Raw genomic sequence first — 22,972 nt, 5'->3', positions numbered from 1 at the left:
CTGTGCTCAAGAGTGCTTAACAAATAAAAACCCTCTCCATTGCTGCAAATGGAAAAGCATCAGCATGGAAGCATGCTAGAGATCTTAAAGATGTCTCCAAGACTACTCTGCAGGTCAGATATATTCTTGCCTTTGCTAATAGAACCTAAAACCACGCCACAGTTGTACCAGTTTCTGGTAAATACCCAGTGAATGCATTTTCCATAAGCCTTGCATTCCAGGTATCGCCACTCATGGTACAGGCCTACCCATTCCTTTGACCTTAGCCCACTCCAACAGACCTGAGTAGTCACAGAAATAACATTCTCTGGTTTATTTTAATTGTTTTGTCGACATGCAAGCCAAGGCTGTATTCCATCTTTTACAGAGACAACGTACAATGCATGAGAACTGGCATTCATTTTGTGAAGAGCCACCAAGACCCTCAAATAAAACTGGTATCTCGGTCTGTTGCCTGTATGTATGTATACAGTGAGAAACTGTAAGGACAAGAACTCTCTAATTAAAGCATCACACTAAGTTACAAAAGCTGCCCATTTCTCCTAGCCCTCCTAAACACACTTTCTACCTGAAAAATGAGCCTTACATGAAGTATCATTTTATGCAGAAGTTAATGGATTTTTCTTTGTCACTCAGTCAAATTTAATGTGATAATTATGTCTCATTTCACAAATGGGAATGACAGAGCAGGGAAATAAATGGAAGACCCTGTGCATGCCCAGGAGCAGAAACAGACATTAAATACAAGCTGTGTTTTCCATTGTAATGAGTAAGATGACACACTGAATACAACTCCAGAAAAAGTGAGGAAGTGAAAGCAAACACTGTACAGCCAACGAAAAAAGAAAAAAAAAAAAAAAAAAAAAGGACAATGCATCTCAGGCCATTCTAAACAGTAGCTTTATTTTCTGTGGAACATCACCATGGCAGCCCCCACAGCAGCATCAACATCCTTCCCATAAACCACAGGGAATGGAAAAATCCTTTCCACTTCCTGCCTCAACACCTCATTCCTGGCGAGGGCACTCCCACTCCCCAGAATTCTGCTCACTCCTGTCTCCATCAGGCGTTGCACCGGCAACATGGAACAGAGGTTTTCAACGATGCCACGGCACAGAGCTCTGGTTACGTGCCCCAAGGAGAGCTCAGAGACAGCAATACTGGTCACTGAAGCCAACTGCTCAGGAACGTGTCTCTCTCCAAATATGGTTGGTTGGATCGAGAGTTTGCTGTCATCTTGGGCCAAAGCTGCTTTGATTATCTTTGCGTAGATGGCAGAATCCTGAACCTGAAGCCCTGCAGATGGGAAATACCACATTACTCAGCTGAAGACATCTAATGTATCTTACACATAGAGCCTTAAAATGGGCACTGATCCACTTGTTCAGCAAAATACTGTATACTTTTTTCCCTGTATCAAAGGTAATTGTTTTTCCAGGATTACAAGCCCCAGTTTTCTATCCAACTGTATCTAATATCTAACACTAGAAATCTTTTTCTGATCAGAACCAATGTCTCTAAAAGCACTAATGGCAGACATCACATGCAATCCAGCAACCAAAGCTGAATGCAGAGTTCACTTCAAGAACTCACAGAAAGAATGATTTCAGAACTTATTTCTGCACTGCAAAACCCAGGAGATTTTCTATATATATATGTGTGTGTGTGTGCGTGTGTGTGTGTGTGTGTAAAACACTCAGATTTAATGTGATAATTACTTCTCATTTCACAAATGGGCATGACAGAGCACGGAAATGGAGGACCCTGTGTATACCCAGGAGCAGAAACAGACATTAAATACAAGCTGTTTTTTCCCTTGTAATGAGTAAGATGACATATCAAATACAACTCCAGAAAAAGTGAGGAAGTTATATAATAACAAAAACAAACAAACAAACCACCATGAGTGCAAAGTCCATGTTTAAAACACTTAGAAGACACTACGTGAGTTTGAGCCTTAAAATCCATTAGACTGCTGCAAAATACGCAGTAAAAGGCAACTGATACAATCAAGGGACTCTTTCTGAATGCAGTCATAGGAAATCAGTGGCTGTCCTCATATTTGCTGACCTTTCCTTTTAAAAACAACTTGCAAAAATATTCTCTTGTTCTTAAAACAAAAGAAAACTCAAAACCTAGAAGTAAAGTGAATGTGGAGTCCAAGGATGACTGTCCCAGCATGTTGATTAGCTTCAGAAGGAAATTCTAGATGTCTGGGAAATATGACCCAGGAGTTATATCCTCATTCCTTCTATTGCATGAAGAAACAGCTCTATACTTGTTCCTTTGTCTGAGCTTCCCTTCACCTTGTTGATCAACCTCAATTTTAAGCCTTAACAATCCTTAACGAGCTTACCCAGTTCTTCCATCCACCGTGACACCATGTCCACAAATGTTGCTAGCACATTGCCTCCATTAAGTGATGCTGCCACTGCCAAGTAGTCACCGTTGAAGTAGGGAAAGTAAGTAACAGCCGATGAAGGATCTGGTGTCTCTGGAGGCTGGAAACCAGGGGGCATTGAGATGGTCAGCTGAGCAGAGGTACTGATATTGAGAACTAGAAAACAAAAGAAGAAAAAAAATCAGCATTTTACTAGGCTATCCTGAAGGTAGACAATGAGAAAACAAAGTAAGATACCAAAATGATCATACCTGCATCAGTCCTTTCAGTCAGACAGGAATAAACAGAGCACTGGAAATCTCCCAGAGCAATTCCTACTTCTGTTCCTTTGGGTATTCCATGCCATGCACAGATTGTCCTCCCTGCAATACTGCCAGGGTCTCCCACCTCTGGAAGCAAGTGAAGAGGAAAGCCGGACTTTTTCAATCTACAATCAGAACAATATTGTTGCAGGAAAGCAGCAGGGGAACATGCAGCATGGCTACAAGGACCTCTCTGAAGTCGCAGATGAAGCTGGCCATACGTTTGCAGCTGCTGGATTTATGGATGCATTCACTTCTCTAGAAAGCTTTGTCTTGGGCAGCATTCCAGTTCAACTGGCTGGATGAACTAGAATATGCTGGAAAAACAAACTGCTTTTCATGATATGCAATCTGATTACCTGGGATTCTACAGGAGTACACATTCACCAAGCTTAACCTACTGATGTCATACAGACAAGCAGTTCCGGGGTTAAGGGACAATCACAAAAATTCAACTTTTAAGTGTCAAAGAACTTACAACTGTCATGCAGTTAGTAGCTCAAAACCAAATCAGAGGTAAGTCCAACAAACTCCTTACACAAACCAAAAGATACACTATGTTGCTACAGCAAAAACACCAGATTAGTGAAAATGCAAGTTTTTGTCACTCTTAATGCATTAGATAGTAAATTACCTTTATGAGCAGATCTTGGAATTCTGGCCTAACCTAAACTCTGAAATACATACAGCCTTAGGATTCTGCCCTGAAAGAGCAAATCATTAAAAATAAATAAACAAAAACAGTTTTCTGTAAGACTCCCTGTAGCCTAACAAATTTTAATAAATCACAAGTAAATCTTAGCAGTTACAAAGGAGCTCAACCAAAAGAAGTAGTAGTAACTGTCTTTTGCCATTACAGCCTTGGCTACAGTATCCACCTCTCCATCTCATCCCACCATCACACCACAGAAAGGGAGAGGAAATGTTCGGTATACAAAGCCACATTGATGAGTCTCTCAGCTCTGCTGTCTTAGGTATTTCTAAAAACACAGTGCCAAATTGTATGTAACTTAAATATATTTACCTTACAGCCCAAAAGTCCTTCAGTACAGAGCACGGCACAATTGATTAGGAACAACTTTCAATCACTTCCTATCCGTAACACACTCATACTTAGGGTCCTAAGAGATGTTCAAGTTGCCTGACACAAGCAAAGCATAAAATCCATGGAATGAGCTCAGCACTTACACATCAGTATTCCAACTTTTGGTTTTGGCATTGAAATATCCCCAGCTGGCGGCATTCTGGATGGACATGAGTGGCTTCTTCAGGTCACACAACATGGCAACCACATAGTCATGGATAGTGCCAGCTGCATCATAACACTTCAGAAAATCTGGACTTTTAAACAAAACATTTTAAAATCAAAAACAATGAGCGGTGCTTTAAGACAGTCAGAGCAAGTTTACGTCCAGTGCTATAGGGAACTTTAGATGTGTGTGGCCTTATCTCCTAAAAAGAGAACTGCAAACTCAGTATCTCAGTGATCAACTTGGATTTTGTGGGTTATTACTTTTTTAATGGGATTTATTTTCCAAGCTCTTACCACAGTAGCAATTCTTATCTGCTTGTGGAAGACAGAGAGACAGTGGCTTTAAGGAATGAGTTATCTGGGTTTGAAATCATACCACCGCAAAACATGCCAGGAAAGTAGTAATTGTTTTACAAAAATGTCACTTTGTTGATTCCGGAGCATTTGACAAAAAAATTAGTCAATTCCTGCAATCGCTTTAGGATTCACAGATTATATGAATGGAAATGTACCAAGTGGTGAAACAGAACAGAAACAAACCAAAACAGCTTGGACTCATGAGCTGTACAGCTCTAAAGCAAGATCACGTCACATTCTAGCTATCTGCTGAACATATGTTGAGGGAAAACCAAGATGTAATAAGTTTTTCCCTACTAATTTAACTTGAACTCACTGCTGAGGAAGATAATGTCTCTTTGAGAGACATAGCATGCTACAGATGAAACTGAAGACCAAATCATGCTGATGCCAAGTCATAAGTGAAAAATTACATCCTCTGCAAATACGCCACAACAAAGCAGAGCATCAGTAACACCTCATAAGAATCCCAGTGTCTAAAGAAGGAAGAAACTGAAATTAATTTAGGGATTGTTTCTTTCAGCATCTGGCAGCAACCAGCCAAAGCAACTCTGTTACTGTTTTAGACATGTTTGTACTTTCCACAATCTGCACAAGCCAAAATTATAGCGTTCAAGCTACATTAGCAGACCTCCTCTGAGCAGTAGGTTGGACTAGAATTATTTTATGATACTTTAAGGCTTCTGCTTCTATATGGTCAAAAGATTTTATTTTTATTAAAAATATCTGTAGTATTTTTATGAGGTCAGAGAGACTTGTGTGCTGTTACATATCGCTTATATTGAATACTGCCATTATAAACATTCTTTGACTAATTAGTATTATGATTAGAGAGAAAATGCACACTCTGAGCTTGTAGTTGTTTTACCATGCCACAAGAATACTAACACAAATTCAGGAGGAGAAACCAACAGTGAAACAGCCTGATACAACTGCCCATTTGAGAAACAATGTACCTGTTCTTTAAATACCAGTAGACTGTGGCACACCCAAATCCTGTAGCCAGGCTGATGTGTGACTGGGGCGGAGGAAGAGAAGCGAGGAAGGCAGGACTGCAGCGGCCATCTTGCCACGTAACCAGATGACTGACCTCCTCTGGCTCAAAGGCAGGGCTGGTACCACACTCTGTCCACCTGCAACCTGAAACACAAAAGCATCTGAGAAATCCCGTGATTTCCTGCTGTGCCTGTCATTTTTCCTTACTAGACACTCTGATAATTTGTCAAATGTATTGGGAAAAGAACAGAAACGGAGCCAGTGGCGGTTGTAATTAAATTAACTAGTCATAGTTTCAGTCCTAGATAACGTCATAATTCCAGTCATTCTGGAAAAAAGTTTGCAATTCTGCTATGAGAGGTAAGGAGCTGACATGACAAAACTTGAACAGCCACATCATGACCAAGAGCACACGGAATTAGTAATGAACTGCCTACGATGGATAGGGCACAGTTTCTTCCACCTTTTGAGTCAAAGCAACAGGAAACCTGGATCTGTACGTATTAAGCAACAGACTGCAAACTAACCAACATCTCTCCCCTGTACCTTGCAATAAAGCTTCACCAGAAGTAGAGAAGGATTTAATTCAGTGTTATCAGTCTAGCACATTTGTTCTGAACAGAGAATGCCACACCTTTGGTGAAGCCATCACATGCTTCTACGCCAAGGCTTCAGCTAAATTAGGGCAACTTCTTGGTGCTGCACGGAGCCTTCTCAGCAACGTCTGCTACTGCTCCAGCCCAGTGTGCTGCTCCCTGCCCTAACATGCTCCCCACAAGCAGTCATGCTAAGGCAGATTACAGACCTGCCAGAGCAGCAAACTGAGCAGATGCTGAGCTCAAGCACTGCTCTGTGATATTTGCTGGCACGCTCCATGTCTCAGCTTCAGTCTCTGACAACTACTGCTCTCCCAGGTGATGCAGGGCCACAAGGTGGGGATAGGACAGGCCACACACTGTCTCCAGCTGGCTCTATTTCTTTTTTTAGTGAGGGGTGGCAGGAGAGTTTCAAGCTGTGCTGTGCCACTTGCCCTACAGGTCAGAATAGAGATATGGCTGCTCAACTGACTAGCACAAATATGAATATAGGGATTTGAAGTCACACACGCACAATGAAAAGCAGCCATGAAAGCAGGAAATACTATGTGAAACATGTAAAGCAAACATACCTTTTGTTGTTCTCTTAATTCCCTGTTCTATCAAGTCTGTTTGAAATGATTTTCAAATTGGCTTGTTTTTCTAGTTTCAAATGGTTTCAAAGAAATATTATTAACCATAAATCCAACCCTAAAGGATGCTATTAAAAATCTAATTTGTGTCCCAAAGCGCATGGATTCATTTAGTCTACTCAAAACAAATGAGAGCAAACACCCTCTTTCACTGGACAGAAATGAAACAAAAGTGGTGTGTGGCTTTGGGAAATAAAATATTAACCAATATCACGTAAGAATCTGTCTGTCATGAACCCATGAGGCTTTGTTATGCAGCCCTTGGGACAGCTGGAAAGCAAGCAACAGCTCCTTCCCATCAGCCTTCGGATTTCTTTCTTTGCAATCATTTTTGTATTTAAGGTAAAATTACAGCCAGTAATGAATAGCATTGTGTCTCTTTAAACAATTAAGACCCCAACAACTTTTGAAAGGCAGTGACCAGCACTTTTGGAAATTCTATTCTGCAGTTTACAATAAATCTTTGCTTAATCTGTAACTTTTATTATTATTTTCAGATCTGTATAATTGCTCAGATGTGCACACTATAAGGTGAAGAGAAAAAAAAACATCAAACCACATTTTGAAACCTGAACCTTGGACTTTAGAAGGCTTATGAAGAGAATCCATACCTATCTCACAGAGCTACAAATCCAAGGCTTGAATTTTTCAAACATCTTCACTGTCACAATCAAGCTCCATGTGACTACCTTACTGTGGCTGATTTTGTTTCTGAGGTCTTGGCCCTTCAGTCTACAAGCAGCTGCATACTCAGAATCAAGACCACAATCCTTTTCAGCTCCTAACAGAAGCACAAGCAGGCAAGATGAATGCAACATGCCAGTCTACAATTTACTAGAAAAAAAATGCTTTGAGATTTTTCATAAAAGACAACAACAAAAGACTGAAATAATATTTTACTGAATGTCATTTTTTCCTTTTACTGTACTTTCAAACTGTGTCAAATTAACATAGCAATGTTCATTACTGGATAGCTACTGCTGTACACATTTTAACATAAAGATCAAGTACAGCTTATTTTTCAAGGCAGACATAGAACTGCTAATACTACTACTGCAGAATCACTGGAAGGTATTGAGATACTGGACACCAAGCAGTTAAGCGCTTTATGAGGTGAGTAACATTTAAGAAAAAAGGAATTCACATGGTCCGGAAGTTCTTTCAACTGGCAGCAGATAGCATATGATGGACAAACAATAGACAAGCCACAGATATGCAATTCCTCCTTCATACTATTAACTATGTTTACTCTGCAGGGATCTCACAAGACTAAATCCTTCAACTGATATGTGTAAACAATACGGTTAACTACAGTCAGTAGCTGAAATTCCAGTAATTAAAGCAAAATTGACATAGAAAATGGTCTTGTTAATTCTGTTTTACAGAAGATCAAGGTGAACATGCAGCGATTGCCTACACATCACTTCAGTGCTAAAGATTTATTTTACTCTAAACAAGAAAGCCAAAAATACAGTATTACCTTGATCTCTTTTCCAAAATACAATCCCGTGCATTTGCCCTGAAATGCCAATGTGACTGACTCTTTGAAGCTGCTGCTGAGGTAGAGCAGCAAGGCATTCGTTCAGTGCTGTTATTATTCTTCGGACATTCTGCTCCATTCCCTGTAATCAAGAAGCATTATACTAAGATGAAGCCATTAGGACTCACGGTATTTATTAAACAAGGCTACTCTAGTCAGAAGTAAAGAACAGAATTCATTTAGGTTAATAACATGCATTAAAGTAACATTCACTACTAAATTGAAAGAAAGTTTGAAAAAAGAAAAAAAAAAAAAAAAACAGAAAACACAACACACACAAAACCCCCAAAACAATACTAGCAAGTTGACAATAAATAACAGCATCTTACACTGAAGGCCGTATAATCCTTGACTTAAGTTCCTAAGACACCATACTCAAACACACCTTTTAAGAAGTCCATTAACGCTCACCACATACTTACATTCATTCAACTCCTACATTGCTCTTTTTTTTTTTTTTTTTTTTTTTTTTTCCCACACAGAGGATTATCCACATGTTCTCACTTGCATGCACATGCATGTCTCACACCCTCCTAAAACCTCTCTACACACTGTTGACTTGGATGATGCCAATACTTCATGTCTGGATACTCTATTCCCAGAACTGCCAAGCAAACTGCAGAGATCTACTCAATAAAGTGACCAAGCCCTGACACAAGGTAAGTTGCATTACAGCTTTCACACTTTTGAACATTCAGATTACTTTGACAGAGCCGAACAAAGATTATAAGCAAAAGTATTTACATTTACCCCATTTATAGATGTGAACTGTCATGCATGTATCTACTTCTAGCTGCATAAACATGACTGAAGGGAGAAGAATTGGCCTGTTTGGTTGGTATCTTCACCCTAGAAACACTGCAATACTAGGCCACAGGAATGTTGATACATATTGTTTATGATTTTGATCCATTCTTTATTTGATTGAATAACATAATGGACCTAAAGCCCTCTAACAGGAATATACATTCCTGGTTATTTCCACAGGGAATTTCCAGTTATGATTCCATCTCACATTAAAGTGCAACATACCCTTTAAGTTGGCGAGTGGTTGCTGTTTCCTGACTGACAGCATCGAACACAAAGGCATTGTTCATGGAAGAATAGTTTTAGATTGTTTTGTGACACCTCTGAGGCCACAGTGGAAGCAGAAGCAGGCTTTCTGCAGGTCTGTACGCTCTCAGAAGAGAAAAATCAAGCTTGGGCTGCCATCTCAGAAGTGTGGGCGGCTCCAGCAGTGGCAATTAGTTTGACTCTGTGGTGCCACTTACGGAATGTTCCCAGCAGCTGCCTTCATTTGAAATGAGGTAAGAAAAGAGGGAACGAGTTCCTATTCATCTAGCAAACCCATTGACTCCAGTACTATCCTAATTTGACATGACCATTTGAGTACTTAACCAGCAGCTTTTCAAAAGCTATCTTTCTTAAACCAGTCAGCTTTACTTGGCTTTTTTGAACAGTAAACAGAGAGCATTTTAATTCCCATTTCAGACATCCAGACACACATAGCGACCATCTCTGTCACTCTACGCACACACACAAAACAAGCCCCAAAAAAACAACCAAACAAGAAATCCATCAAAGTCCACAAAACACAGCGAGGCAGCCTAACTGCTACAAGGCAACACCACCATCCTGAAACCGCCAGCAGTGCTTTCTGCCACCCCTTACCTGTGGTCCAGCTTCCAGGCTGCTGGCGTGTGCCTGTGTCTCCCTGGAGCAGCTCGCTGCCACCACACACCCTCGCCCTGTCCCTACCAGCAGGGCAGCCTTAACAGACGTCGTGCCCAGGTCTATGCCCAGCACGCAGGACGCCTCGCTGCCCGCCATGGCCCTGGCAATTTGCCTTCACCTCCCACAGCACACACGAGTCTCTCTAGGCAGTACTCTGACCAACGTCCAACTGTGTTGAGCTCTTATGTTGTTCCTCGCTGCCTTTGAAGGAGCACCTGCCCCGAGAGGGCACAAACACAAGCTACTGCTCCAGCAGCGTGCGGGGACTGGGGTGAGTGGGCAAACTGGGCCGAGAGAGAGCCTGGACTCTGCCCTCTGACAGAAAACGTCTCCCTCCAGCACTTGAGCAATACCCCTCCATCTTGAGAGTGGCAAAACCATCCCTTCCCCAGCCCTCCCCAGCGAGCTTTGCCACTCGGAACGAAACTCCAGCGAGCAGCTGAAGCACCGAGTGCCTCCCCCGGCCCTCAGCGACCCCTCCTCACAGAGCCGCCGGCCCCAGCCCCAGCCCCAGCCCGCCCCGCTCTGCCACACCCAAGATGGCGCCCGCGGGCGGCCGCAGCGGCGCAACGCGCGAAGGGGGCGTTAGGCGGGGAGGTGATAGGCGGCCGCCTCACGTGAGGAGCTGAAAAGGGAAGAGCTCGGGGTGCGTGGGACGGAGTCGCAGTGTTGGAAGGAGGTAGGCGGTTTTCCCTCTCAGTGCCGCTTCCTTGATATTAACGTACCCTAAAGTGTGGGATGGCGTCTGCCTCATCGTACTTTCTGAGGGGAGAGCGCTGGGGACTACAAGTCCCAGCGTGCACCGCGCCCCGCTGCTGCAGGTGGGGAGGGTGGGGGGGCGCAGTGGCTGCTGAGATTTGTAGTCCTGTGAAGGGGGGGGGGGGGGGGGATACCTCAGGGGACGGTAGCTGAGTGGCAGGAGGAGGATAAGCTGCGAAGGGAGAAGATTTTGTCAGGGAAGTGTGGGCAGACAGAGACTGAAAGCCCAGTGTCCTCTGGGGAGTGCTGAGGGTCCTTCAGCCAGGCAGGTCCAGGGGCTGTGGTGCTGAGGAGGGAGCCATTTTGCAGTGGGGAACAGGCTGGTACCCCCTCAAAGTTTGTAGAGCCTGAGCAAAGCTTTCTCCTCGTTTTTTTTCTGCAGCTCTGCCACCATGAGGATGAGATATGTGTTCCCTCCTCTACTGTACCTCATGCCTGTGCTGCTGGGGAGTGGTGGTGTTTGGTCATCCCTGCTTGGGCCTGCAGGCCAGCTCCAGAGTGGTAAGAGATGGACAAGGGTAGCTCCTCAGTATCCCCAGTCATCCCCCTCTGGGTAAATCTGCACCATGTTTCTCACAGCTCTTCTTTCACATGCTGCCTTTGACTTCGTGAGCTCACACTGAGGCACTCTAGTGACAGATGGAGCACTAGGAAGGTGCAGACACTCCCCTCAGTTGAAGGAGGTTAAATACTGACTGTGGTGCAGTCAGGGATGAGCTGGGGAGCTCTCCTCCATTTAAATAACTTCTTAAGAATGCTGCCTAATGTAAGGTAATGAGAAAGATGCTCATCACTGCTGATAATTCCTATGTAGCTTCCTGCAAGAAATAGCTTTCATATTTGATTTGTATCTATAAGATGTTTTCCACTTATTTCCAAATATTCTTTCTCTCAGAACACAGACACTGTACTCAAAACTGTTATGTGAGGATCCTGACAATGTAGGGACTTGCAGTTATTCTTACCTCTGAGGCTAACTGCTGGTGTTTGCTACTTCACTGTATCCAGCCTGCGTATCTCCAGCTTGTTATTTCAGTTCTAGCTTTCTTGAACCCTATAGTTCAGGAGACAAAATAGGGTGTCCATTACTAAACGCAATATTAAAAATAATTACATCATGGCAACCTCTTTATTTCTCTTTTTTTTTCTGGTCTTAAATAGATTTGTTGTTCTTGTCTGTCACTTTTGAACTTTAAATGTACATATAGTAAAAGACCTGGATTCCAAAATTGACGACGCGTGGCTGGTTTATGGTTTTGATGTCAATTGTATTGGCGCTGGAATGTGACCCCCCTCTCTCAAAGCATGACACACTATACCATAGCTGCACTGTTGCAAAGTGTACCCTATAACAGCAGTGTTTCTGACTGCTATAGCAAGGCACTTGTGATTCTTGAAGTACTATAATTGTAAATATACATTATTTCAAACATCTGGGTACATGAAGAATTTGTAACTCAAGAAGTAACTTTTAAACTAAATTTTGAGCATCATGACTTCCAAGTTACAAGGATCATACGAAGAAACAATTAGTGAGTTTTAAGTATCCTATAGCTTTGTCTTGGCATGAACTTCTGCTGCAAATCAAATATCTAAATTGCTTCCTTGTAACATGTTCAAGTGGCAGTTACTTAGTTCTCCTTTTAGGTTTAGTTCCCTTGAAATAAGCAGTGTTCCCTTTGTTGTTAGCGACAGTATACTGGTGTTGTGTTGTTTTTTGTTTTTAATCTGACACTTCAGGTAGTAATGGACTTTTTTTTTGTTTATTTCTTCCCAGATGGAGTCATTGTATTGTCTGTCCCAGAAGTGGTTTTGTTAGAAAATGGAAGTTCAACAAATGTCACGATATCTCTGAGGTAAAATCATGGTTACAACTTTGTTTTCCCTATGAAATAGGGAAGGACAAGGGGGTAAAACATAGCTATATACTCAAATTTCCCTGCAGACTTGGTTAACTGTTTATACAGAGGGACTTTTACCTGTATGTGACTTGCTACTTCTAGACCAGTACATCACTTAGTGCCAGTTTGGACCAAGACAGTGCAGCAGGCTCTGAAATGGCCTTGTGTTGTTGGTCTCTGGTAATATCCCATGCCATTTGTATGGGAAGTCAAGCAGGAAAGGACGCTTTATACTGTCTGCCTTGTACTAGCTTATTGAACTGTCTTCTATACATGAAGAGCAGCTTTGCTATTTCTAAAAACTGATGCTTGAGAGGAACTTGCACTTCTTAAAAAGATCACAAAAAATTACCACACAAACAGAACTTACCCTTTCTAGGGAAGAAAGGCAGCTACTCCAGCGTAGGAGCTGATGCATCTCAGTCATGTTGCTTAATACAACACACTACTTAGCTGTGTTTTTGTTGTCAGCTGCCTGCCAGGAAAGAAGCATTAAGTACTTGGACTTTGAGATCCCAAAGGTAGGGGTGTGTGTGAAGGGAATAGTCAGATGACAACGTCAGAATTGTGACAAAGGGGAAAATAGCAAGACAGAGCTACAACAGTCCAGAACTCTTATTTCTGCAAAGTATTATGCGATACTGTGATCTCCTTAATGGACAAGTACAGGCATTTGAACCTTATGATACCCTACATACTGCTGTGCAATTAAACCTACTGGGCAAATGCTTAGTGGAGCTCTGGGGGAAAGCTATGCAGGGCTATTTTACTTGAGTTTGTTTTTCCTCTTGCATCATGGCCATAATTTCTGCCTGTCATCACCCCAGTACATGTCCATCATTGCTGCCCCTCTGAGTACCCAGAATCCTACCATTGTAGGATTTTGCTGGTCCTGCTGGTAATACTCTTCTCTGCCATTTGTGCGGGGTAGAGGGATGCAAAATGTGGCTCTGTAACTTTAATGCCAGCCAATTTTTCAGTTAAAAGAAATAGCATTGTGCTAACATAACCTGGTGTTAGTGTTCCTCTGAGTATTAAGTAGGTACTGTACTGTTGTGTATGGACTGCCCACTACACTTGCTGCAGCTGTGTGGAATTAGTAGATACATTCCCACAGCCCTGAAGCAATCTTTGTGAACTCAGGCACCAGTCTAACTTGGCTCTTCTGTCTTTGCAGGGCTCCACTAAATGAGACACTGGTGATAACTCTTAATATTACCCACTCATCAAAACACAACACTATTGTTGAACTACCTGATGAAGTAAGTGACAGAATAGACTTCTGACCTTATGCAAAAGCCTAGAGCTGGTATGGTGCAACTCTCCTTTCTTCCCTCCACTTTGCCTTGCAGGTACGTTTGCCTGCAGGTCATACAGAGGCAGACTTCCAGGTGAAAGCAGATGACATTGGACAAGTAACAGTTTATCTTTATACCAGTAATTCCAACTTAACTGGGTGAGAAACTGGTTTTTAATTCTACTTAGTACCTACTGCTTCATAAACTCTGGTGTAATTATTTCCTCCCTATAGATAAGTAGTTGCTGGGACATGGAGAAGTATATAATTGAGAAGATGTAGTGACCCTCCAGTAATCCCTGAGGTATTCAGATAAATATAAAGTATGGAAGCAGAATGGTAATATTGGTATTTTAAACTTATACCTAGATGACTGTGACCTCTTATGGCTCCTTAGTCTCGTTTTAATAACCCTTCTCCAAAGTCTCAAAACTACATGTCCTCATCCAGGAAGCATTTGGTTGTCAATGTCTACTTGGATGCTTTTCTTATATTACTGTGCAGAGCTTGTTCTGGAGTACTAATAGCCTTGTGCAGCTGAGTACCCGCATTATTGTCAGGAGATGCAGGTATTTTCCTCCCTAGTTAGGGGAGCCATCTATTCATGAATGCCAGTCCTCTCTAACAGGAAAACAGTCTAGCAAGATGGAGAAAACTGGATTGTATTTCCTAGTCCAGATGCTACTCACCAACAGGCCACTCCTGTATTACTTCCTCATTTCACTTCTCTTTTTAAGACTCGCAGGAATTGCAGAGGTAACCAGATTTGTGAAGTGATCAACAAGACAGGCATGATCATGAGGCTTTGTTGGCAGAGCATGAAAAGTGAAACTGCTCTTGCATAACTGACCCCGTGCTGTGACAGTGGAAGCCATAGGCACAAGATGACCTTTTTGAATAATAATAGAAATGAAGAGTGGAAAGGGAAGGAAAGGCTAGGTTGAATAGCAGATATTTAAAACTTAACAGGGACACTAAAGAAAGGGGGAAAAACTCAAAAATGAAACCAATGCTGAATCTTTATCTTGTCTCAGTGCCTGGACTCTGTTTTTTCTTAAAGCAGAGCAAGGCAAATGGTCCCGAAAAGAGTGTGAGCAGAGAAATTAACTAACTCTGCATTAACCTTCAGACCTAGGATTCAATTTCAAGTGATTCATAGCATCATAGTGAAATACGCTGATGAAGTGATTGGCTGGATCTATTTCCTTGCGTGGTCTATCTCCTTCTATCCTCAGCTGTTTGAGAACTGGCGGCGAAAAAGGTAAGGAGACTTAAGATGTGTTTGCAAGTTCCCTTAAGCCCATCTGAAAACAATGTTCCTGGTTTCTTTTTCATCCGTCTTGGTTCTTGTGAATTATGTATGGAAAGACTGGGGCAGAAGGAGAAGCAGGGCAAAGATACTGCATGAATAAATGCAGTCCCAGCGCACTTTTGTGTGTGCAGGTCAGAGGAATTTACTTGCATTCTACAGACACCTAATTCTAAGGTTTGGCATCCAGTAATAACTGATAGAGGATGCTTTTTGCGTTCCCTTTGGTGTTAAGTTGTATATCACCTGACCAAGCCAATTGTGCTGACATCTTCACAGTTGACTTACCTTGTGAGCTGCTTATCAGGCAGCTCCTTGTAGTGCTATCATTAGACTAGCTCCTGTTTTACTAAACAACTGCAAGTAGAAAGGTTATCATACATGAAAACTAAAGCATTCACTTTGGCAAAGATGCACTACTGCTACGGATTTAGGCTGGCATAGCTTTATCAGGCTGGCTGAGCTCATGGAAGGGTGAAGTTAAACAGCAGCAACAAACTTGGCAGCGAGAACCATTGTGAACGGCATATGAAGGATATTTCACCTTCCTTCCCAATAAACTCCACATCATGTTGTCAGAATGCGTACAGCTTTGGCTTGGATCAAAAATTGCCTATCAGTCAGCATGTTGCAGGGATAAGCCATCCCTGGAGCTGCCTATAATGCTCTCATTTCTCCAGCTTTTTTTTTTTTAAATTATTTCTTTCCTTCTCTAGCGTTGTTGGACTAAGCTTTGACTACATTGCATTAAACCTTACTGGCTTCATAGCATACAGTGTGTTTAATGTTGGACTCTTCTGGATTCCCTTAATTAAGGCAAGCACAACTTTATTTAATATTTTTAGGGGGCATGGGTATCTACATAAGGGAGTTATAACACTTACCCTGTTTTGGTTTATCTTACACTTAGGAGGAATTCTTACTCAGTTATCCTAGTGGAGTGAACCCTGTGGATATCAACGATGTTTTCTTCAGCCTCCATGCAGTAGCTCTGACACTCCTCATCATAATTCAGTGTTGCATCTATGAGGTATGTCTCAGTGCTGGCCTGACCTGGTAGCTCTGGCAGAGCTCCCTCTGCTGGATGCCTCACCCCTCACTGTACTCAGATCCACTCCTTTTGGGCTCTGAAGTCATCTTTACAGCCTGTTCCTTGGCTTTTCTAGAAGTCAGGCTTCACAGTCCAGCTGCTTTATCTTTCTTGAGCTAATAGCTGCTCCAGTAAGCTTTACTTCAGCCTCATGGATGTTCTGAGCTTATAAGTAGGCTCCTTTGACTCAAAATAGCTAAGGTAAACAGCACAGTTCATAAAGTTTTCAAACAGATTTCTAGCCAGCACATAGATTACAGCTCTACACAGTACAAATGCTCATACATACTTTCTCTTTCTTCACCTTTTGAAGATGCCTTGAGCCAGGAGAGGTCTCTTAGCGACTCCTGAGTATTTGAGTTGTAAGCTTTTGGGTGCAGGTATATGTAGTGGGTAACACTTTGTCTCCACCTCCCCACTTCTTTTTACCTGAAACAACTGCAGAGGCCTATTTGTAATTCCCACTCCCTTCTCAGGTGAGACTGATTGTTAAGTCAGGTGCTCATTGTAAAACCTCTGATCTGAACAGATGGTTTGTTCTCGATAGTAATTATTTCTTGTTTAGGTTCCTTCCTCTGATAATGCTAAACTGAAAACTCTAATAGCAAATTTATCAACTAGTGCAATAGCCTTTTCTAGTAAAGAACTGGGAGATAACTATGACTTTTACCATAATGGCCTCAGCAGCCTTTTGCATTTATAGGAACTGTTGATAACTTCAGACTAAACTCAGGAGATCGTTACAGATGTGGCACTGAATCATAGGCATCATAAATAGTCAAAAAAAAAAAATACTGCAGCAATATTTTTTCCACTTGCTTATGGGCAATAGTATTCTGAACAAATGCTTTTCAATATTGCACATAAGCTTTTGCAAACCTGCTGCTGATTGCTCGAGCTTCCCTTGTGATATGTGCCTAACTGGTACAACAATGGGTGAGGACTGTAACCTTGCATAGTACTGAGCATATTCGATACCTTACAATGTTTCTGGGGATGTAGGACCTAAACTGGTCTAAGTATATCTGTATTTCTGTTTCAGAGAGCAGACCAGAAAGTATCCAAAGTTGTTGTTGGACTACTGGCACTTGCATGGATCTTCACATTTACAACACTGTTTCTTGCTGCAGCTGAGGAGATGACATGGCTACAGTTCTTATTTTGCTTCTCTTACATCAAGTTAGCAGTCACGTTGATAAAATATTTTCCACAGGTAAGCCTGAACTTTTCTAGTTTTATGCATGTTACTGTCACTCTTAAGTCTGAAGTGTATGTTCTTGAAGATCTGACTAGACCAGCAATGGTTATTTATTAGTTTTTCACAGACAAAACAGTATAAAGCTAACATTGTTTAACACTGAAGTCTTCTGTATATCTCAATGCTTGCTTACTGGGATTGCTCAGGGTACTAAGAGGTAACCCAACTAAGGAAAAAAGCCCAAACTCAACTGTGAGCTTTCTTGCCAAACAGGAGTATCTTTACCTCATTTGAAGACTGGAACAAAAGACTTCCACTGACTAACATGATCCCACAGTAGAAAGCAGAGTCCCAGGTGGTCTTAGCCCTGGCTAGGTGCTGAACCAACAGGTACACAACACATTAAACTTCTCATTATGCCCTCAGGCATACATGAATTTCCGTCGGAAGAGTACTGAGGGATGGAGCATTGGGAATGTATTACTAGACTTCACTGGTGGAACCTTCAGCCTGCTGCAGATGTTTTTGCAGTCATACAACAATGGTAAGGCTGGAACTGAACTGGTGGGGGCTTAACATGGGTGGGAGAATTTCATTACAAAGCAAAACCCTGTAGGTTATCTTGAGATTATTTATGCTAGTGTGGGTAGCTGTCTTTACATGAAGACTAAAGAAAGTCTATTTTGCTTAAAGATTGAAAAACACTTAGCTGTTCTGATGAAACCACAGTAACAGTTAGTAGCTTTGCACAAGCTGTACAGGTCAGTCTCAAGGAGTGTTTAAGTAGTCTGGGTAACAAACACAAACTCCTTTAATATGTCTATCATGATCTTGTGGTCTCGAGATAAGACTAACCTCCTAGTCATAACACTCTAATCTTGTGTTTGACAGATGAGTGGAAATTAATCTTTGGAGATCCAACCAAGTTTGGCCTGGGTGTCTTCTCCATCATCTTTGATATTGTTTTTATGGTTCAGCACTACTGCCTTTATAGGAGATGGGGGTATGAACCTTGTGAATAACATCTCTGAAGACAAAAACTTTAAATTGAACTTGCCACTATCCTGGCCAAGGGATTTCAAGATGTCTACTAGCAGCTATCAGAAATACTGACTGATCTGTTTATTCTTTGATCTACCCTGGTTTGGAATACAAGCTGCCTTGCCAAATGCTGATTGCCAGGTGCCTTAAAGGACAGCAAGCTACCTAGCCTCTACTTGCAGATGGAAGGTTTGTGCCTGTTGAAGGTGCAAAGCCAGCTTAGCTTGAGCTGTCCCAGCAGCACGTGGCTCTCTTTGTCTAGCAACAGGAAGGAGACCAGAATTGTCTTTTTGATTGTGCATCACTTCCAAAGAGCCAAAGTTCTGGCTTCCAAGAATCTGAGATCATGTCGATGCAACCACTTAATAACAAAAGGTCTGTGGACTTCAGTGCTGCTGGCTCCTTACAGACCAAACCATGCTATAACACCACTTACACTGGCTGGCAACAGCAGTAGCAGTACCTGAAGGAAAAATTAAGTTCCTAGCAAAAAAAACAAAAGACAAATACAAATGTTAACTCTAAGAGGGAAAATAAAAATACTGAGAATAACCTGAAAATGTATTCCTAGCTCACTTGAAGCTCTTTCAGAGGTGCTAAGACAAGTGCTCAGATAAATGTGCCTGAATACTTGTGGTGTACTGTCTTAATCTTTCTTGGTTCCACTGACACGCCTTGAACCTTAAACTGTGGATAGTAAAGATCAGATTGTCAAAGGGGTTGTTTTGAAGGGGATCATTTTCATTAACAGCCCATTAATTAAAGGTCTTAAGCACATATTTTTGTTCTTGTGCTACTTTGTAACTGCATGTGGTGTGTTGCAGGTAGAGATCAAGGTAAGCATTAGAACCTTTTAAAGTCACTTGAGGGGAATCTAACAAATACTTGAATGCTTTGTATTGATGTAGGACCACAATCCACTTTGAGCCAGAAAAGAGGTCTCAGGTGGAGGCATTCAAGTGATATGGCAGTCCTTCAATGTAAAGGGGAACAGCACAGGTAATCCAACTCTGTTTTATTGTGTGTAAAATCATGTGAAATAGCAGTACAAATAGGAGTGTATCTTTACAGTAACAAAAATAACTTCAACTTGAAAGCCTTAAAACTTACCGCTGAATTCTTAAGTTACAAAATTCAAAAGCAGTACTAAAGTAATTCAAATAGATATAAAAATGGTAAGTAGGCATCTGCTGGTGTGTACAGAAGTCTGAGACTGATACAACATATGTAAATAGCACAGCAGTAACGAACTGAATAAGTTAGACTGCCCCCTCCTCATGTTCTATTTACAAGCTTACCTGAAGACTGCTTAAGGAAAGTACAGATATGTATAAACTGAGGTGGATTAAGAATGCCAGGTTTTAGCTAATTAAACCACTAGGAAGCCAGGTAATTAACTCAGTGGTGCAGCAAAAATCTTAAATCCTGTGGCATGTTGATTTAAACAACGCAGTAGCTTACCAGAAATTTAAATTTGGTCAAGAGGCACTTTGACAAGTTACTGGCATATTCATCTTTTCAATCAATAAATCAGTGATTTGAACAGTCTTCTGGAAGAGAGACCAAAATCTACCCCCTGATAGTCTGATGCAAGTGGAATGAAGAACTGAAGACTCTGGATACAAGCAGCTCTCTTGGTAAGTTCAGCAACAGCGTTTTCTTTTCCATAGTGTTTTTTTTACTTAAACTTGATTTGATGTTACAAATTACTTGTGAACAAAGAGAATCAAGTTCTCTCTGACAGTGAAGCTGAACTGTAGTGTCTAGAACTCTTTAATACCTGTGAAATGCACTAAAACTAACTCAGGTATTAGTAACTGTTACTTAGCTTTTTTGTCTGAAGAGGCTGCTCTGTACCAGAAGTCTTGACAGTAAGCCATAATGCCCCCAAACCCTTCAGCAAGCTCTGTCTACCTAACACACAGTGTGACATCAGTACAGTGCTCTTCCCCACAGCAGTGTGCAACTCTTAATCCTGGCATTTTAACTTGATAGCATGGGAGGACACAGCAGCTCACTTTTAAAAGCATAAGCACAGCAAAAGCCTCTTATCTTAATTGGCAGAAACCAAATTCCTGTTGGAACAGGAAACCTTTGTGCTCCAGAAAAATCCCGTCAAAATTGAGGCTTCTCCAGTTTTTTCCTTAAATAATATGGTTTGCCCTGTCCTCCTGAAAGCCATGACTATTACAAAGCCTTCCCGTGTACCTGCAGGGAAGACTAGTCCCCTCAGAGTGCTTCTCTAAAGTTTAACTATTGTCAATTACACCAGAGAAAGTATGAGTAGTGTTTACCACAGTTAGGAACATATATTCCTTCCAGACAACCTGTTCAGCTCTAGCCTTTGCTCCCTTGCTTGATATCCAGTCTATGCATCTCCCTCCCCAACCCCTCCCCAACTTCATGATTGATTAGGACAGCATGGATTGCTGCACAGCTTTCTGCAGAGATTGCCTGGTCACCAGCAGCCGCACCACTTCTTCATTTCTTTTTGTCAGCCTCTTCCTAGCTTGGTCATGGGTCACCATTGTCATATCCCAGCCATTCACCTAGGAAAGCACATAAAAGGCTTCAGCAGGCAAAGAGCAAGTCTTAAAGTAAGCTAGGGCAAGACTATAGGGACTTACAGGTGTCCTGTAAGTATATCTAGTACATCACTCTTACGCCACTACTCTGTTTATTTGTAAGCTGTACAAACTGCCCCAGAAAGTACTCTGAAGACAGAAGTTTTCCCAGCAGAAGCTTGCTGGAAGTGTGTACCTGGTACTGGATCAGTACTTGTCTTAACTTGCTGTTTACCTGCATGATCTTATCGCCAATCTGAAGTCCTGCAACTTCTGCTGGGCCTCCTTCTGTCACCCTTGTTACATAAATGCCCTGGAAAAACAAGAATTGAGTGTTACTATGAATAGCCCTTATGGAAGGGCTGTTCCACTGGCAATGCAGAAATGCTTTGTAGCACGTTGCAGGATTCTAGTTAAGATTACAGGATTCTAGCTAAGAACAGGTTTGTGCAGTGCTGGAGAGAATAAAAGGTGGAGAGCTGGGTAAGTTAAACACAAGCTTAGCCTTCAAAGGATAACAACACTAACTTTAGTCAACTGCGTTAGAGGGCAGAATACAGATGCACTGCAATAGTGCTTGCTCAGCCTAATTGTTTTTTATAGCAATCAGCCTCTGACCTTGTCAGTCTTATCTTCAGAGAAAGGATTTTGAGTAGGATCCTGATCGATTCCACCTCCGATGCTGAATCCCAGAATCAAGTTGTCACCTTGGCGAAGCTTATGTATTTCAATTCTTTGCTAAAAAGAGAAGATAAAATAGAGTACTGTGAGCACTGAGATGAATCACAAGTAACCTTAAGACCTAGTTACACTGAGCTATCAGAGATACCATAAGCCTTGAGTAGCTCTAGGAGAGAAGGCTGTATGACAGCCTTGTGAGAGTAATAGCTATCTGTCAAACCTGCACAGGGTAAGCAAACAGCTCTAAAACCTGCTGGCAGCACAGAACTATCACATAGCACTTGTCATCTGTCAGCTGCACACAGCCTTGCAGTGACAACAGTTGGCTCTGAGCTGTTCTCAGCCCTAACCCAAACAGCAGAACAGGAGGGGATCTGCAAGTACAAGGGCTGTTGTGCCATTGTACAGCCCAGTGCCTAGTCGCTGTGTTACCCCTGCCCTGAGGAACAAGGGGGAAAACATTAAAAAGGGAGCAGATCTCCTTAAACATGAGTCAGGTCTTGCTGACGAATAGTCACTTGTATCTAGACTCATCTTAGCTTTTATCAGAGTGCCTCCCATTCCTGCCTCGCCCTATCGGTGAGAATAGCAGCCTGTTAGTGGGATGGATAAGTTATCAACGCTGCTGCAATCCAGAGATCGGTTCCTCGCTGTCTGGTGACCGCAGGCATCTGACAAATGCTCCCCTTGACTGTACAGCTGCCAGCTTCTGCGGTTCTTGCGCTGACACAAAAAGCCGCGGCCCCAACTCAGGCAGCAACCACTCGGGGGCTCTCCCTGAGCACCTCCAGCAGGGCGCAAAGTGCGGGGCGAGGCGGCCCCGAGCCTGCGCCCCCCGGGCTGTGTGAGCGGTGGAGCCGCCCCGGGCAGCGACACTCGGCTGTATCCGAACCGGGGGAAGAACCACCAAAAGGCCTCGCTCGCGCTGCTCCCATTACGGCAATTAGCGCGCTGTAAAAGACAATTAACGAGCCGCAGCCGCTCTCCACCACCTCCCCCCTCGGCCACCAGCCCAAGGCTCCGGGCCCGGGGAGCTCCCGGCACGGCCCCGGCCCCACCCTGAGGGGCCGAGAAGCGATCGCGCCGGGCCGGGCCCCGCTCCGCTCCGCTCGGTGCCTGCCTGGTGCCGGCTCCCCTCAGGGTCCCCCCCTCCCCATCGCAGCCCCCGTCCCACGCCTCACCACGACGGCGGTGACCGGCTGTCCCGGCACGTACGACATCGCCTCAGCCCCGACCCCGCTCCCGGCGCCGCCGCCGCCCGAACAAAAGCCTCGCCCGGCCCCGCCCCGCCCCGCCCCGCCCCGCCGCGGGGCCCGGCCCCG

General features: G+C 42.9%; 3 protein-coding genes across 4 annotated transcripts; 1 reads left to right on the top strand and 2 right to left on the bottom strand.

Annotated features, from left to right (window-relative positions):
* Positions 1-901: 901 nt before the first annotated feature.
* Positions 902-10,099, bottom strand: SHPK (sedoheptulokinase; the record flags this gene model as incomplete). Of its 2 annotated transcripts, XM_084299717.1 has the most annotated exons (7): positions 9,748-10,099; positions 8,017-8,158; positions 5,269-5,452; positions 3,892-4,044; positions 2,653-2,828; positions 2,357-2,557; positions 902-1,296 (listed from the first exon to the last, which is right to left on the bottom strand). In XM_084299717.1, the coding sequence occupies exons 1-7, from the start codon at positions 9,904-9,906 to the stop codon at positions 902-904; spliced, it is 1,410 nt and encodes a 469-aa protein (XP_084155843.1). In that variant the 5' UTR covers positions 9,907-10,099. The 2 variants fall into 2 exon arrangements, with proteins under 2 accessions (XP_084155843.1, XP_084155842.1); XM_084299716.1 differs by lacking the exon at positions 3,892-4,044.
* Positions 10,100-10,357: 258 nt separating this feature from the next.
* On the top strand, positions 10,358-19,115 carry CTNS (cystinosin, lysosomal cystine transporter). Its single transcript, XM_084299718.1, has 11 exons — positions 10,358-10,489; positions 10,952-11,070; positions 12,347-12,425; positions 13,648-13,732; positions 13,823-13,926; positions 14,897-15,028; positions 15,793-15,892; positions 15,987-16,106; positions 17,209-17,379; positions 17,791-17,908; positions 18,256-19,115. The coding sequence occupies exons 2-11, from the start codon at positions 10,962-10,964 to the stop codon at positions 18,384-18,386; spliced, it is 1,149 nt and encodes a 382-aa protein (XP_084155844.1). The 5' UTR covers positions 10,358-10,489; positions 10,952-10,961; the 3' UTR covers positions 18,387-19,115.
* Positions 19,116-19,403: 288 nt separating this feature from the next.
* Positions 19,404-22,924, bottom strand: TAX1BP3 (Tax1 binding protein 3). The gene is made up of 4 exons (XM_084299719.1): positions 22,832-22,924; positions 21,588-21,707; positions 21,205-21,282; positions 19,404-20,954 (listed from the first exon to the last, which is right to left on the bottom strand). Exons 1-4 carry the CDS (start codon positions 22,868-22,870, stop codon positions 20,817-20,819), a joined length of 375 nt encoding a protein of 124 aa, XP_084155845.1. The 5' UTR covers positions 22,871-22,924; the 3' UTR covers positions 19,404-20,816.
* Positions 22,925-22,972: the final 48 nt, after the last annotated feature.

Source organism: Netta rufina, assembly GCF_964035555.1.
Source record: "Netta rufina genome assembly, chromosome: 21".
Taxonomy (NCBI): domain Eukaryota; kingdom Metazoa; phylum Chordata; class Aves; order Anseriformes; family Anatidae; genus Netta; species Netta rufina.
This window is presented reverse-complemented; position numbering and strand designations above follow the sequence as displayed.

Bases quoted from the DNA above. Each gene is read 5' to 3' on its own strand.
- CTNS (XM_084299718.1), top strand. From the start codon at position 10,962: ATGAGGATGAGATATGTGTTCCCTCCTCTACTGTACCTCATGCCTGTG. The intron at 13,733-13,822 runs GTAAGTGACAGA...TTTGCCTTGCAG, and splicing joins TTGTTGAACTACCTGATGAA to GTACGTTTGCCTGCAGGTCA. The intron at 17,909-18,255 runs GTAAGGCTGGAA...TGTGTTTGACAG, and splicing joins TTTGCAGTCATACAACAATG to ATGAGTGGAAATTAATCTTT.
- TAX1BP3 (XM_084299719.1), bottom strand. From the start codon at position 22,870: ATGTCGTACGTGCCGGGACAGCCGGTCACCGCCGTCGTG. The intron at 21,708-22,831 runs GTGAGGCGTGGG...TTCTCTTTTTAG, and splicing joins AGCCGGTCACCGCCGTCGTG to CAAAGAATTGAAATACATAA. The intron at 20,955-21,204 runs GTAAACAGCAAG...GTGCTTTCCTAG, and splicing joins TTGGCGATAAGATCATGCAG to GTGAATGGCTGGGATATGAC.